Source organism: Hakea prostrata, chromosome 7 (assembly GCF_041222555.1).
Source record: "Hakea prostrata isolate BN-2017 chromosome 7, UWA_Hpros_2, whole genome shotgun sequence".
NCBI classification, from domain to species: domain Eukaryota; kingdom Viridiplantae; phylum Streptophyta; class Magnoliopsida; order Proteales; family Proteaceae; genus Hakea; species Hakea prostrata.
This window is the reverse complement of record NC_142606.1, coordinates 66,932,712-66,950,336: the sequence shown is the minus strand read 5'-3', so window position 1 is coordinate 66,950,336 and position 17,625 is coordinate 66,932,712. Positions and strand designations below refer to the sequence as shown.

The 17,625-nt window shown below is 39.4% G+C and overlaps 2 protein-coding genes across 2 annotated transcripts in view; one reads left to right on the top strand and one right to left on the bottom strand.

Annotated features, from left to right (window-relative positions):
* Nucleotides 1–10,532, bottom strand: part of LUT2 (Lycopene beta/epsilon cyclase protein) — an 89,449-nt gene extending 78,917 nt beyond the window's left edge. The window contains exon 1 of the mRNA XM_089164010.1: nt 9,981–10,532. Within this exon, the coding sequence (XP_089020136.1) occupies nt 9,981–10,274 (294 nt within the window). The 5' untranslated portion in view covers nt 10,275–10,532. The remainder of the gene's footprint in view (nt 1–9,980) is intronic.
* An 848-nt stretch (nt 10,533–11,380) lies between these two features.
* Nucleotides 11,381–12,022, top strand: LOC149011773 (uncharacterized). The gene has a single exon (XM_089162761.1). The coding sequence runs from the start codon at nt 11,381–11,383 to the stop codon at nt 12,020–12,022; it is 642 nt and encodes a 213-aa protein (XP_089018887.1).
* The last annotated feature ends 5,603 nt before the right edge of the window (nt 12,023–17,625 follow it).

Genomic DNA, 17,625 nt, shown 5'->3' with positions numbered 1-17,625 from the left:
GGCTTTGACTTGAGCATATGGCTTTGACTTGGAGTTGGTCTACTTGTTCTCATCTTGAACTAAAACATCATAACTCAATATAGCCATTAGTAATTCATGCTTATTATCATCAAAACCAATAGAGGCTGATGTGGCAAATGCTGACATGGCATTTCCCAACAATCTCCCCCTTTTTGATGATGATAAACATATGAATGATTGAAAGATATGAATGATAATTAACAGCAAATAAACACTCATTCATATGCATGTTTTTCCATGGTGAATTCTAATTATGTTTGTTATCATCAAAACATGGTGAATTCAAGTTTCATGTTTGTTATCATCAAAACCAATGGAAGCCGATGTAGCAAAATGCTGACATGGCATTTTCCCCTTTTCTCTCTGGGGAGATTTTAGTTTTTTTTTTTTGTGTGTGGCCATTTTCTTTTTTTTTCCCCAGAGCATTTGGGTGGGTGGGGAGTTGGGGGGGGTATTTTTTAAAAAAAAAATATCCTGCGGGTTTTTTTTGGGGTTTTTTTTTATCTTTTTTGTCTCTGGGGCCCAGAGACAAAGCGCGGCCCATACCCTATTTGTTAAATGGGATGGTTCTCATATTATAGTTCTTCTAGTATAAGTGGATGACATAGTCATCACGGAAGTAGTGGGGAAGAAAATCTCACCTTGAATACAATCTTGAGGACAAAGTTTAAGGTAAAAGACACGGGCAAGCTTAGGTACTTTCTTGAACTGGAACTGGCATATTCACCTAATGGTGTTTCTCCATCTCAAAGAAAGTACAAATTAGACCTACTAAAAGAGAGTGGGATGCCAGGGTGTAAACATGTTGAGATCCCAGTAGAACCAAATCAACATTTGAAGTCAAAGGAAGGAGAACCTATTGATACGACTAGCTATCAAAAATTGATTGGGAAGCTGATTTATCTCAAATATACTAATCCTAATATCACCTTCGTAGTTAGCTTTGTTAGTCAATACATTGATGATCCCTAATCTTCACATCTAGGTGCAGTATACCATATCTTGAGGTATTTAAAGGCCTCTCCTGGTAAGGGCATCGTGATTTCTTCTCATGAATATCTTATAGTGGAAGCATATATAGATGCATTTTGGGGATGTCATTTTAAAGATCAGGTTTGGGTGTACTTAGGTCTAGGTCCCCTTGGAGATATGGAGGAGCAAGAAATAAGCATTAGTTGCTCGACCAATGCGACCCGGTTCAAATCAATTTTTATTTTATTTTTATGCTTATTATTTTGCAAGTTATTTGAGGCTATTTTCTAATAGCAAATCAGCTATAAGTATAGCATATAACCCACTTTAGCATGACAAGACCAAACATGTAGAGATTGACAAACATTTTATCAAGGAGAAGGTCAAGTATGGGCTGATTCAAATTTCATTTGTCACATCTGATAATCAACGAGCTGACATCTTCACCAAAAGCTTGAGTGTCAAAATAACTTGCAATGGATAAGTCGAATCGATGAATAAAACTTCTGAGTTAGGAGGCAAGTTGTCGAGGTATTCTTGGGAGGGCACGGCAGATTTGAGTGCTCTTCTTTTTCGAGTTCAGCCCTTGGCCTTCAACGTCCAGCATTAATTCAACCAGTCCAGCAGCTGCCTACTATCTCCAAATAAGTACAGCCCCTCCCTTTCCCCATTTCAGCCTTCCCTTCCATTCCCTAGCCCATCCACAGGCTTCTCCCTCTCATCCCTGAGGTAGCAAACCACCCCCTCCCCTAGAAACTTCACCAACCTTAGCCCCTTCACTCACCCGTAATTGGATCCCACCACTCCCTAGACCCTAGTCCTACTCCTAGAATCCCCATTAGGTTTCAGAACTTTCTGCAATTCATCTTCTCCCGTTAAAAACTCTAAACCCTAATTGACTTAGAATTCCTATGTCTCTCCAACCCCAACCCCAACTCCCATCACCCTGCCCTTTTAAAATTAGCATCCTCACCCCTTCCCTAACACTCCATCCAAACCTTAGCCCAATCCAAGAATCACAAACGCCTTATGACTCTTTAAGCTTATCCTAAACAAACTAGAACTGACCTCAACCTATCCTACCTGACCTGAAATTACAAACACTAACAACAGCCCCTTCCCAAGCCCAACCAAACCCTAAAACTGCATCCCTTAAGGCCCTAACCTGGAATATCAATTCTGGAGTTACATTACAGCAACCACTGAAACCCTAAGACCATTCTATTCAGCCTTAAAACTGAAACCTAATCCTATATTAGTTCCCAGGTCTGAAACCCAATTACAAACCCACATTCCTTCAACCCTCAAGATAGCCGAAACCTCCAAGATCTAACCTAACCTTTGCCACCCTATTTCCTCCAAGATATCCTCAATTGCAAGCCTCTACAGTCCTAGAAGACTGCTGGTTCACAGATCGTGTATCCTGGAGTGACCCAATTTTGGGGTTCATAGATTGTGTATCCTGAAGTTTGGTTGAGGGATTTGGGAGTTATAGGAGTTTTAGTAAAGCTAGGGTTTAGGTTTAGGGTGCATGAATTTCTAAAACCTAATGGAGGAAGGTGTAGGGTGCATGAATTTCTAAAACCTAATTTCTAAAAGCTAGGGTTTAGGGTGCATGAATACCTATTCCCCCTTCAACCAAAACCCTAGCCGACACTCCTAGAATCCTAATCCAAGTAAGTGACCTAATTTCTAAACCCTACAGATGTAGAACCAAATCTGGAATTACACAAGAGTAACGGTAGCATTAATTCCAGCCTAGCCGAACCAAGAATCCATCAAGTTTTTCAATTTCAGTTTTGAAATCTCAGTTACAGCAAGGTTTCAAGCCTGAAACCCTAAAGTCCATCAACCCTAAGCTGACCAAACCTTACTAGACCCTTGCCTAACCCTTGTAAATCCTAAGCCACCCAAACCCCTTCAACCGAAAGCATCTACAGCCTTAGAAGACTGCTGATTCTCAGGAAAGAGGATCCTGAAGTGAGCTCAACTCTAGGGCAATATTCCAACAACTAAACCGAAGAATCTGATTCACATCGCTTTCTCTTCCAAAAGTTTCAGTATCTATCATTATGAGTCAATGACATGCAACAAGTTTCCACCCTAAGTAGCTGGGTTCCCAAACCTTTCCAATTTAAGCTAAAGGAACAAAAGTAGGAAGCAAAGAACTACTATGATACAGGTGAGTAGGCTTCTCCACCCTTACTCTTCCTTCTCCTTTGTGGTTAGATTTAGAATGAACACCAAGAAATAATGAACAAAAATGTAACAGATCAAGGCAGCACGGAGTCACGGAGGTCTAACGTGGTTCATGCAGCAACACAATGTACTAGGCCTACGGGATAAGCTGAAGAAATTTCAGTGTGTGTGGAAGATTATTACGATGGAGATCTATCAAAAACTCTCAAAATCTGCATGACGGGCTCCCAACCAAAAACCCTAAGTTGAAAACCCCAAATTTCACCATCTTTACAACAGAACAGCAACCCATATAAATAATAATCCAAACGGGTAAAAAGGTCATGTCAGGTCCGGTCATACACTGATCTCAGAAATCAGGTCATTTGTGCCACCAATATATGGTGGGGCAGGTCAATCAGGCCAGACACAAGAAGTTAAGACACAGACAACAGAATGTTAACACCTCCTGACGTGAACACAAAGACCCCCTGACCAAAACCCCTCATGGGGCCCACTGGATGGCTCCAAGAAGACCCCTTGATCTGGCCAAACCCCCTAGCAGAGGGGGTATTTAGGGCATTTTAGCCCTCTTTAGAGAGTTGGAATTAATTCTAGCTCTATTTCTAGAGTTTTGAGTTTTGTTTATTTCTTAAAATGAGTTCGTTTTGAGTCCTTAAGTCATCAGTCTAGCACATGTTATTAGGGTTCTAAATAAATAGAATTCAGCATGTACTAATTAGACTTTTATATTACTTAAAAGTTTTATTTCAGCAGGTGTCTTTTTAGTGTCCCTTAGATCTTATGTTTTCGATGGTTGAGACTAAATCATGTGGCGGGATCCTAATCTATAAAGGAATTCCACCTCGAGTTAAGGCCTTTAATTAATTAGATGATGTATCTAGCCCCCCCCCCCCCCAAAAAAAAAAAAAGGGCCCAAGCCCAACTTTGAGTCAGGGAGGCTGATTCCATCCTAGGGTTAGAATGGTCAATTCATACCCCTAGATCGAGCTATAATGAAGACTGAAACCCAGTAAATTAGTTTATTTAGAAGTCTTGAGATTCAAGTCACTATTCATTTCTTTTTGTCTTGAAGTTTCAATTGGAAAGAGTCATAGAGTTGTATTAACTAGAGAAATCCAAATGCTTTTCCTTTTCTGAGCTAGAGACTCACCTAAGATTAAACTTGAGAACCGATTTCTGAAGTGAACTTTTCCAAGATCTTTCTCCAAGTCTCCAAACCCTACGGATCTGCATTTTTCAGGTGAAGTGCTTGCCAAAGTTCCTCTGACAATTTCAACATAACGAGGTTTCTCTTCAAAGTGAATCGAAGGAGGTCGGCGACCTGTAGAGGAGCGCCAAAACTAGCCGTGATCTGAAAAAGCGACTTGCCTTTGGGATTTGTAGCGGCTATTCAGGCAAAAGTTGGTGGTCCTCCATCTCTACATCTCTCCTCCTCCTCCTCCTCCTCCTCTCTGATGTGGTATTGTTGAGTGATTCTGGAGGCGGAGAGACTTAGGTCGTCCGCCTGTGTCTCTCCACCTCCTTCCCTTCTCACTCTCTCATTCTCCTTCCTTTCTCTCTGTTTCTCCTCCCCTAGATCTCATCTCCTCCCTGTTTCTCTTCTCTGGCTTCCATCTTCTCCATGCTTCTCATCTCCTCTTTACCCTGATTTTCCTTTCTTTCTCTCTACTTCTCATCCTCTCGATCTCATCTCCTCCCTATTTCTCTACTCTTGCTTCCATCTTCTCCCTACTTCTCATCTCCTCTTTACCCTCTACTCTCTATCCCCCAAAAAAAAAAAAAGAGATTGGCCATTTCAGGGTTCCATCTATGGTCGTTGAGGATTTTTATTTTCAATGGTCTCTCTAGTTTTGGGGGAAAGCCTTGAGGACCACTGTTGCTGATCTCTCCAGTTCTGTTTCAAACCCAAATATGGTCTCATCTCCTTCCTCTGTCTCTCCTTCTCTCTCCCTCTCCACTTTTTATGTTTATGGTTTCAGCTTCTTCGTCAAGGGTTCTAGTCCTTAATGGCATCTCTGGCGTCAGGAGAAGCCGTGAGGGCCATTATAGCTATTTTCTCCGAATCAGATTCACTCTCAAATCCAAATGTTTCTCTCTCTGTTTCTCCATCTCTTGCCCTCTCACCTTCCTGTTTAAAGGTTTCGTTATGTTCATCGAGGATTCCAGTCTTCGATGGCCTCTTTAGCTTTGAGGGAAGCTATGAGGGCCATCATTGTTGAACTCTCCGAACTTTTTCCAACTCTGATATGTTCTCTTCATTTTTGTCTCACTCGTGTTGTTACCAACCCTTTTCTCCCTCCGTTTCTCCTTCTTTTCCCTTCCTATTTCTGGGGTTTGCTTCAATTTGTCAAAGGTTTAGCCATTGATGGCTTCTCTGGCTTTGGGGGAAAGCCATGAGGGCTATCATTTTTGAACTCTCCAATTAATTTGGAGTCTAATATGTTCTCTTCGTTCTTCGTTCTTTATCTCAATCTTGTGTTGCTACCTTCCCTTGTGTATGTGGTCTGCTGCGTAGGTCCATGTGCTTTGCGGAGATTGCATTGGTTTAGCTGGGGCCCCTTTGGTCCAATTCCATGGTTATTTCTAGTTTGATTGTATGGCTATGGGCCACTTGTGCTGTGTAACTAGTTTACTATTTTCATTGCCCTTAAATAGTTGCTTGGCTTGATGTCTCTTAGTTTGCTTCTTAGTTTGGCTTTGGGCCACTTATGCTTGTGTAACTAGTTTGCTTTAATTGTTGCTCTTAGGTAATTGCTAGGCTCAATGCCTCTTAGGTTGATTGTTAGTTGAGGCCTCTTTCTCGCTTTGTCTAGGCTCTGTCCCTTGTGCTATTGTATTTTCTTTTATTCTCTTTGGTAATGAATTATTTTATCATCCCATAAAAAATTTTAAAAATAATAATAAAAAAAACAACTTAGGAAGGAATTGTTTTCTTTTTAAGAAGTCCTACTTTTAAGGATAAATTTGGAAGAATTATTTCTTTCTTGGGTCCAATTTGTTTGTAATTTGGTTATCTAATTAGCATTAGGTGACTAAAAAGTGTTTAAGTGAGATCTCAGATCAAAGGGATGAGATAGCATAGTAATTCGATTCCTTTAGATAAGTGTTTCAGAGTCCAAGTTAAGTTTTGATGGGACCCTAACAGTTAGGGTATCCCAGTGATGAGTCGAATCCTTAGTTCAGGCTATAAATAGCCTTTTTGGTGTAAGTTATTTTCAGTCTTGATCATTGAATGAAAATAGAGTTTGAGAATATTGGTTGTGAGAGTCATGGGATCCTTAGAGGACACCCTACGGCTGGTTAGTGAATTGTTTCTTCAACCTCAAGGTATTCACTCACTGATTCAAGCATTCTACAAAGAGTTTGCTGCAGTTCTTTCAATTTACAAGTAAGTTTAACCGCATCCCCAACCCCAGCCTTCTTCCCTTTCTGTTCGCAGCCCCTCCCCTTCAGTTTCAGACCTTAGGAGCAGCCCTAATACCACCGCAGATACCCTCTCACCCCTCCCCTTTAGTTTTCTGCAAATTCCAGCCTTTCCCTAAGCCCTGAAGCCATCTCCCATCTTCTTCTTCTTCCCCACATTTACAGTCCTAACCCTAACAGGAAACCCATATTCCCAGCCCCAATTGAACCCTTTTTCCTTCCTTTTTGGTCGCCCTTAAGCCTAGAACACGGTCCTAATATTATTTCCCCCAATTCAGCCTTATTTCTGAAGTTTAACAAAAACCTGCAATTCATCCTCTTCCTTGAACTGCAGAATTTTCAGAATTTTCCAGAAATCAGAATTTTATTAAGTTTTGTCGATTACTCTAGTTGTAGAAACCACAATAGAAGGCAGTCTGATGTGCCAAACCAGCAGGCTTAAACCCTATGGTTCCAAATTAGAAGATCCTAAAATCTAACCCTAAACTTGGGTTTACATCATTAGATTTCAAATCAAGGGTTTAGGTCAACTGGTGGGATACTTTCCTATTAAGGATTCCCACATAGGTTCCAAGTCCTTAAAGGCTATAAATAGCCAAGTTTTCTTTGTAATTCTTCGGTCTTGATTGAATAAAGTTATTGAGTTTAAGGATCATGGTTTCCTAAGTTGAGGGGGGCCATTGTTGAGAAGGATTTTGTTCAAGTTCAAGCAACCCACCATTGATTTGCAGCCTTTCTTCTTCAGTCAAGCAAGCTTAAAGCATTCCACAAGCAGCCAATTGTCATTCCAGCAGCCATCCAAGTAAAGTTTGGAGTCTTCCCTACCCTCCCCCACCTCCCTCAGACCCATTGCACCTATCCCCTGCCCCTCCCTTGTTCTGCACAATATCCATCACCCCTTGCCCTTGCCGCCGCACCTGTGCAGCAGCATTCCCAGCCCCCCACGACACCCCCATTCCCTCCCCTACCCTACCCTGACCCTATAAGGCCCCTCCTGCACGCTGGCCCTGCCCTAAGACCCTCCCTCCCCCCCCCCCCAACCCTCTCAGTCTCCCTCTCTCTGCCTCTCTTTCTTGAGGCAGAAAAATGAAACAGAAAAAATAAATAAATAAATAAAGAAGAAAGAAGACTGAAGAAAAAAGAAAAGAAAGAAAGGAGGAAGAAATAGAGGAGATCCTTACCTTTCAAGATCCAACCTCATCACCCAATTTGGGTTTGTTAAAAAACTAAAAACCTCCCCCCCACCCAATCATGTGTCCTAGAAAAATTTGATACTTTCCATACTTCTTTGTTAAGCCTCAAACTTAATTCCCTTCCATCCCATATAGTTTTGTTAAACCCATATTTAGATCTTCATCGTTATTTAACCATATTATCCATCCCCCATTATTTTGTTACATCCCATGTTGATAAAACAAACTATCCCATCCTAGATTTGTTAAAACTCTAACCTTCCGTAGTTCTGGTTAACCCAATTATTCAACTAAAATTTAACCATATTATTCTGGAAGATTCTGGGCAAATCCCAAATTCTAGGAGATCCTCTTAGAAACCCCAACCCTAGCATTGGATTACCATCACCTCCATTTTATAAACTAGATAATATCGCCTCTCTAAAGTATGTTCCGCTATATTAGTTGTCTGTTTGTAATCCCACATTGATTAGGTATGTCACTGAATGCTTTTCCTGTTCATACAGTCAATCAAGAATACCGTTTTGTCCACCTAGAAACATTATATCTTCAGTACCTCTACACTTTGTATATATTGGTATTATAAGTTAAATAGTTTCACTCCCATTTTTGATTTCTCCTCCTTTAATATGTTAAGTTTAAAGGCATACTAAACCTCAGACAAGTGCCAAATATTAACAATTTAGCTTCTATATGATCTTCAACCATCCTACTACACTAATATCGTCAACCACCCAATTGCACTAAGATTGTCAGCCATCCAATGGCACTAAGATTGTCAGCCACCCTATAGCAGCAAGATTGTCAGCCATCCTATTGCACTAACTGTAGACCTATCATTGTCATTAGACTCATTACACTTTGAACCCAGCTTTCTAGTTCCAAATGATCCAACTTTTGTTTGGGGGGGGTTAAGTTTTTAGACAAATGCTAGTCAAAAAAGGTGGACTATGCTGAAAAGCTAGGTACCTTATACAGTATCCACTGAACTATCATTTAGCTAAGGTTGCATCACCAGCCAGACTCTAATGTACGGCAACTGTCAACACAACAGAACATGAGTATGGGTACAGGATATATATCCCAATACAAATCCCAGGCAATGGGACATCCGGATACGGAAGTTAGAAGCTTACATCTTCAGCTTTTTAATGCATCTAAGTTAAACCCTCCTTTGACACATTCCAGCTAAGGCCTTGACACCATTGTTCCTTCCATGTTGCGATATATCAGATCAATTCAACTCCTCAATCCATTATCCAGTACCCAAAGCCATGTAACAAAGGTTTTAGTGAGACAGTTGCTTTGTATAGATGTTAGGGGGGGAAATTGATATATAATTGAGCCAATATTAAATAGTTGGCACATGATTACTTGATTGTTCTGAATTCTACATTCACCTACATTACGAAGAAACAGTTTACATTGGTGAAGTACATCAAAGTGTTTTCTAGATTTTCAAGGACTGTGGAAGAGCAATTGACCAAAAAAAGATATAGATATTTCTTGGTTACTTGGAATTGAAAATTAAACCTTACCTTACCTAACCCATTCCCCCCTTCCCTAAACTCCAGAAGAAAAAGTTAAACAAGAAAATGCCAACTAGGACTAGCAGAACTTGATCAGTTCAAATGCCTAAGCAACGCAACCTTGGAAAGAGGAGAATAAGTGCCTTATGTCAAATCAAACCCGCAGGACTCTTGACAAAATGTGTGTTGACTCAAAAATGACACAAACTGTTGCTCAATTTTCGGATGTTCTTCACCAATTAATGCGACAACCACTGATGTAGCCCTGACTCCCCCTCCCCAAACCAACTCTCGCACACAACCACATGTAGCAAGGTTGTGCTGTTTGTCAAGGTCGGTTATCGGGGGGAACAGAGACAACATGGTTCCTACTCTGGTCAAATTTATACAGTTTGTAAATAGCGAAATATTCAATTCCGAATATTTCAAAGCCATTTGCAAATACAGATAAACTAAGACCAATGTTAGAGGAACTCATGCATAGACAATCGAAGACAAACCAAACATCGAAACTTCTATCCAGTAAGCTCTATCAAGCTGTATTAACGTCACTGGCTTGTGATAAATCCAATGAGACAATGTTAAAAGAAATTAAAGAATAACATGAAGCAAGAAGAAAAAAAGGCAACAAGAAAGGCACCTTATCAGAGATCTTTGGCTGGTTCTTCATGCCCTTTGTTTGCTGCATTTGAACGAAAAGAATCTCTGAACCACCAGCTTTAACATAATCCTCTTCGTCCACGAAATCTTCCTTAACAACCATGCAACTGTCCCTTCCGCCACTTGGACCTGCTCGTAGAGTAGGTAAACAAGAATGGTAACGATGTATTTGCTTAGAGGAGCGTCTCTGGCTCAATCTTCTCGTTCTAGATCTCCAACCAAAGCAAGGAGCTGCTGCCATTGCTGCAATATTTCGAGCTCCAACACACTCCATCACTACCACTTTATCTCCTGTATTCTCAAGCTTATCAGTTATCACTGCCCTTCCTTTGCCATTACCGCACTTCGAAACACTCAAAGAAGAGAGCTGGAACTGTGTTCTGCTGTTGGGAACTGTGTTCTGCACTTCTGCTGATGGAGTGTTTTTACTGTGTAAGGTAAGAGGTGTGACAGAGAAGGCGACACGGAGGAAGAAAGCTCACACTTCTGGTGTGGCTCACACTTCTGGTGTGCTGAAATGAGCGGTTAATATCCCATCCTGAAGTTATCCACATGGCAACTTCTCATTGATAGGAAATGCGGAAACATTGCACAACCGGATAGTATTCTCTTTATTCATAGAAATGAATGAGGTGACGAATCCTACCAAAAAAAAGAATAAGGTGACGAACGAAACGAGGCTCGCGTGGGCCCGGTTGCTCTTTGTTTTCCTTTTTCGGGTCGATAATTAGTGGCCCCCGGGCCATGTAAAATCTAATATTTCCCTCTCACGACAGTCTTTCCAATTATTTGTATCCTTCTCATTTTTTATAGTTGTTAAATTTCCTATTTATACACTCATTTTCTTATCATAATTAATCGAATGAATTTTCCTTATCAATTCAAATTAAAGATCCTACATGAAGAGGTTTGTTCTCTGTCAAATCCGCATATCATCTACTCAAAAATGAAAGTAAAGTAAAAGTAACCAACAACCTTCTACTTTAACATGAAATGCTTGGGCTGATGTAGCAAAGGAGGTGTGGAAGAAAATTTGGAATTGTCACACACTACCTAAAATTAGAAACTTCATATGGAGGGTGGTTGCTAATGGGGCTGCATGTGGTGAAGGTTTTTTTGAGGAGGAATTTAAATATTGACCCTTCATGTAGTTGTTGTGGGGAATCTTCAAAGACCATGGATCATTTTCTACTCCATTCATCATTGGCTAGAGCTACTTGGTTTGGCAGTTCCTTAAGTAAAATATGGGTATGGACTCAAACATGATAGTAGCTTAGTGGGTTGCACAGTGGAAATTTTTCTCGACAAGTGGAAAGGTTGAAGGGAAGCAATCCGAATGTTTAGCATCCTTTACACTATGGCAATTGTAGTTGGCATGAAATGAGAGTCTTTACAAGCCATCATACCCACCCGATAGATGTGATAGCAACAGCTTCATGGTATGCAAAGGAATTTTTGGACAATAACTCTATCAAGAATGGATCGTGGAGAAGGGGGCTACTAGTCAACGAACCCGTCTCATGGACTCCTCCTCCACAAGGTACCATTAAGGTAAACACAAATGCTGTTTTTAGTAAGACCACAACCAAAGCCAGTCTAGGTGTTGTTATAAGAAACGAGGAGGGTCAATTTTTGCTTGCAAAATCGGTTCCTGTGGAGTTTGTGGATATTTTAGATGGTGAAGCAATGGCAGTTTGTGAAGGGCTTCAAGAAGCCTTTGGGTTGGGCTTCTTGATATTGGTGATTGAAGTAAACAACAAGGAATTGATCTTAATCCTAAATAACAGCAACAAACTAGCACCTTTAAATGCTCAGCCTATAGTTTCATATGTTTTTTCTCTAGCTTCTCAATTTGAGAGTTGTAATTTTCGTTATGTTTCTAGAATGGCCAATGTTTTGGCTGATAAACTAGCAAAGGTGGCCTTGTCGATTCCGAGCTCAACATCACGGCCCATTACCACTCCGGGGCTAGAGGACTCTTTTGCTGTCCCCACGAGCTTGTCTCGGTCTTTTGGTCTTTGAATGAAGGATCTTTATACCCAAAAAAAATAACGATCCTACAAAATTAACTCTTAAATTTTACCATAATATGAATCTGCATTGGATCTCATCATAGGCAAACGGCTTAGTTTTTAGGTCAGAGATCTCATCCACACTAGTTCTACATGGTGATTCTTCTCCTTCCCCAGGTTCAATTATTTTTATGAGCTCTTAACTACTATAGATATATTAGTAATCATCGGCTTAGTTTTACAGAAGTTAATATTTTTCCCCTTTTTTGTTATCTTTCTTGAGATCAGTTAGCACATACAAGTATTATTGCGAGTTGTAAGATGCAATTCTGACATTGTTAAAACATTGACACTTTATGTTGTCAAAATTTAAGCCTGTGGGGTTGATGATCATTTATGATGTTTTGTTATACCTTTGGAAACTCCACCAATGTCTTGCTGCCGATCCCAAACCCGGGTAAAGGAGGAGGGTTGGTGCGTCAGGTTGGCAGCCGGCATCGGAAAAAATCTAGCCAAACCCTTTTCATGGATTTGACATTATATGATAAAAGCTATGCTACGGCATTCCCAGACAAAAGAAGAGACGCGCTACACTATGGCCCGGGTGTAGTGATAAATGGGCAAGGGTTAGCTAGGGTGTCCCCTATAAGCAATGCGTCACATTGGCGCCCGGATGCGGTGATAAGTAGGCAAGGGTTCCCACGCCGTGGACAAGTGCGGGTAAGGAAGCTAGTCCATATACGTAGGATTAGATTGGCATCTTAGAACACAGGATCTTTAACTTGTAAGAGATTAGAATTGACAGATGTAATGAGGAGAAGAAGGATTAATGTAGCTTGCATTCAAGAGACAAGATGGAAGGGTAAAAAAGCCAAAGAGTTGGATGACTTTAAACTTTGGTATACTAGGGATAAAACAAATAAAAATGGAGTAGGTATAATAGTGGATAAAGATTTAAAAAATGATGTGGTGGATGTTAAAAGAGTGGGTGATAGGATTATTGCTATCAAGCTTATAATGGAGAAAGAGTTCGTAAATATAATTTGTGCATATGCACCTCAATTAGGATTGGATGAAAGTTTAAAGCTAGAATTTTGGGGAAATATGGATGGATTAATGCAAGGAATCTATCAAGGAGAAAAGATTAGCATAGGAGGTGATTTAAATGGACATATTGGAAAATATCAAAGAGGCTATGAGAGTGTACATGGAGGATATGGTTTTGGAGAGAGGAATGAAGAAGGGATTTCAATTTTAGATTTTGCTATTGCTTTTGATCTATCTATTATGAATACTTACTTAAAAAAGAGAGATGAGCATTTAATTACCTTCAAAAAGTGGACATCATAGAAGCCAATTAGATTTCTTCCTAACTAAAAGGACTGGTAGATTGTTGTGCAAGGATTGCAAGGTGATACAGGAGGAAAGCTTAATTGCACAACATAGACTTGTGGTCTTTGGATATGTGCTTAACCCCAAGAACACATAAAAGGTCAAAGGTTAACTATCCTAGAAGAAGATGGTGGAATTTGAAAGGAGAGTGCTCGAAATCCATCGTTAATGAATTAGTCAAACAAGGAAAGTAGGATTTTAAAGGGGATACCAATGCAATGTGGAATGAGATGGCTATGTGTATTAAGAAGGAGTCTAAAGATGTCCTAGGTGAATCAAAAAGAAAGCTCTATTCTTATAGAGAGACTTGGTGGTGGGATAGTGAGGTTCAAGCTGCCATTAGGAATAAGAAAGCTAGTTTTAAGGCATGGCAAAGAACTGAGGATGTTGAGGATCTTCAAAGGTATAGGTTGGATAGAAATGAAGCTAAGAAAATTGCGGGAAAAGCAAGGGAAAAGAAGTATGAAGAGTTATACAATAAGTTGGGCAACGAAGGAAGGGGGAAATCTATTTATAAAATAGCTAAGATGAGGGATAGGAAGGGTAGAGATCTTGACCATGTTAGATGTATTAAAAATGGAGATGGTAAAGTAGTAGAATGTGAAGAGCGATATTAAGAAAAGATGGAAATCTATCTCTCTAGTCTACTGAATGAGCATACTTCAAGCACTTATGATTCGGACAATTACACCTCTCACCAAGGCACCAATGTTCAAACTTATATACGTAGAATTTCGATGTCAGAAGTAAAAGAAGCATTAAGAAGGATGAAACTTGGCAAGACACAAGGCCCTGATGAAATCCCAATAGAATTATGGAAGAGCTTAGGAACCCACGGACTAATTTGGTTGACTAAGTTGTTTAATAAGATTACGAGCATAGGGAAAATGCCAGATGAATGGAGGAGGAGCGTCGTGGTTCCAATTTATAAAAATAAACGAGATATTCAAAGTTGTAATAACTATAGGGGCATTAAATTGATGAGCCATACTAAAATTATGGGAGAGAATAATAGAAACCCGTTTGAGACACTTAACTACGATTACGGAAAACCAGTTTGGGTTTATGCCAAGAAGATCTACAATGGAGGCTATTTACCTAATTAGGAGACTTATGGAAAGGTATAGAGAATGTAGAAAAGACCTTCATATGATATTTATTGACCTAAAAAAAGCTTATGATAGAGTCCTTAAAGCGTTAATTTGGCAAGTACTAGAGAAAAGAACTGTTGCAAGTAAATATATAGATATAGTTAAGGATATGCATGATGGTTCGGTGACTAGTGTAAGAACAGTGGGGGGACAAAGTAATGATTTCTCGATAATAGTTGGGCTACATCAAGGATTAACGTTAAGCCCATATCTATTTGCACTGGTAATCGATGAATTAACCAAAGACATTCAAGATGAGGTCCCCTGGTGTATGTTTCTTGCTGATGATATTGTGTTGATTGATGAGACCCAAGTGGGGATTAATACCAAATTAGAATCATGGAGAGTAGCTTTGGAATCAAAAGGCTTTAAACTAAGTAGATCGAATATAGAATATCTAGTTTGTAACTTTAGTCATGATCGGACAAACAATGAGGTGGAGATACTTGACAATAAGGAGATTCCTCAAAGTGATTGTTTTAGGTACCTAGGTTCAATCATAAGGAAAAGAGGTGATTTAGAGGATGAGGTTTCCCAAATAATTAAAATAGGGTGGATGAAGTGGAGAGATGCGTCCAGGGTCTTGTGTGATCGGCATATTCCATTAAAGCTTAAAGGAAAATTTTATAAGACCATTGTTCGACTAGTTATGATGTATGGTGCAAAGTGTTGGGCTGTTAAAAATAATCATATAGATAAACTCAGTATAGAGAAAATGAGGATGCTAAGATGGATGAGTGGCAAAACTAGGAGGGATAAGATAAAGAATGATCATATTAGAGTTGGTTTGGGAGTTGCTCACATGGTTTGGGAGTTGCTCGCATAAGTGATAAGCTTCGAGAAAGTTGTTTAAGGTGGCACGACCACGTCCAATAGAGACCTATAAATGTCCCTGTACAGAGCAGTGATATAATTCAGATTGAAGGAGCTTGAAGACCTAGGGGTAGACCTAAGATAACCTTAAGAGAAGTGGTGAGAAAGGATATGTAGTGCTTAGGCCTTGTATCTAGCAAGGCCTCGAACAAAACTTATTGGAAGGCAATAATCCATGTAGCCGACCCCATTTAGTTGGTACAAGGCTTATAGTTGTTGTTGTTGTTGTTATACCTTTGGAATTTTTTATGCCATGAGTTGCGTACATTGATGAACTCATTAGATCTTATAAGAACCCTTTTCAGGAGTGTTGTGGGTTTGTTTTTGTGGAACAATCATTGTGTGGACACAATGTAAATGTAAAGACTTAATATTGAATGCTTTAAGAATGATCAAATAATAAATTGGTCACTTGATTTTTCATAATATTGCTTAAACATGTGAAAATTAAGAAACTTTAGTTATTGTAAGTTATTTCGTTTCAGATCAAGAATTTTCTAACGGTATTAATTTTCTTTTATAGTCTTTCTCTCTCTTAAATCCCATGTTCAAGTGCCTCCAAGAGGGGGAGCATCATTTGAAGCATGGAGGAAGGATGCAATTGGATATTTGTTCTCAAGGCAATTTCCTAGGGACAATGATGAGCCTTCATAAGGGTGAAACAACATTCCTATTGTTTAATATATTTTTATAATTGCCAAATCTAATGCCCCAAATCTTCTCCAGGTTCCTTCTAATTTTTTCTAATACAATTTCGTCTCTTAATTTGCTTCCCCATCATGCTAGCCTCCCACTAGTGGACCACTATGCCAAAAGCAACAAACCCCATCCCTTCTCTTTCTCTTTTACGCCCCCATGTTGCCACATGAGAGAGACATGGTAACATAAAAGGGGGATCATATCAACTTGTTCCGACCTAGGATAATAAGCTCATGAGCTTGGTATTACTTCACAATCGAGAAATGAAACCCAACAAGCATTAGCTCTCCCTGAAAAGGAACTGATCCTACCGCACCTTCCAACACGGCTACCTTGTTACGACTTAACTCCAATCACTAGCAGTTTTATTTGTCTCTCACATTCTCTCTTGTCCTCATTAGTTTCTCTCCCCCAATTCAATGTGAAGACTGATGGATTGTTGACATTCCAATAAAGTATTAAGTAAGAGGAGTATTATCTTTACTATGTCCCCCCCCCCCATGTTTTTTTTTCTCCTTCTTATTCTTTCTCTTTTTTCGTTTAAGTCCTTTTAATTTTTCTTAAACACAAATTTCATGTTAAATGCAACTAATATCTACTATTGAAATTCTCACCTGCAATGAACTCGAGAACAACAACAATAGTCATGACAGCCTAGATAGCATTCTCTATCATTCCTTCAAAAATTGGCTCCAAGAGATATAACAAGGACACTAATATCAATAAAAACCCAACTTTGAAGAGATGGATAATCCTTTGTGAGTCTTCTTTGCAAACCTTCAATGTGGTTACCTTTCTTGGAAATCTTCTCAGACCTCCACACTTTTCTTTGCAGGTACAATACCTTCAGCCGTATCACATAACCAAGTGAGAAACAACAAAGACTTCCAAGCTAATCATATCGGGGTTGCCATCTGAACAAGGTAGCCTAAGTGTCTAAGGTTGGTGGAAGTTCAAATTTAATTTTCCTTTGATAATAACAAAACTTTCTATATTAATTAATTTTCTCAATTTGCTATCGCATACCAAAAAAAAAAATCATATACTAATCTAGCTAGCAGAAAGTACAGGGTCGAACTATGGAGAACTAAAAGGCTAAGTTACTAATATTGAATTCAACAAAACTAAATTTAAAATAAATTTATTAATTAATGCAAAAACTTTAACTATGAATATGTGAAGATCTTTGGGATTTTGAATCCCCAATGCTTTTTAGTAACCGTATAACTCTACACTTCAAAGCAAATTAAGGATGGTCTTCCTAGGTATGCCCTATCTTCACAAGACTATCGTCCTTCGCCGAAGCTTGGCACGCTTATTTTGTTGAGCTATTGAACATCTTTGGCCAAATTCAAACACAATCAACTAGAAGATATAGAACAACCAAATCAATGAAATAAGCATGGTTCATCCCAGAGAAAAGGAACTAGCTACTCATTATAACAAAGTTCATAAAACAAGATGAAATTTAGAAGAGAGAGAGAGAGAGAGAGAGAGA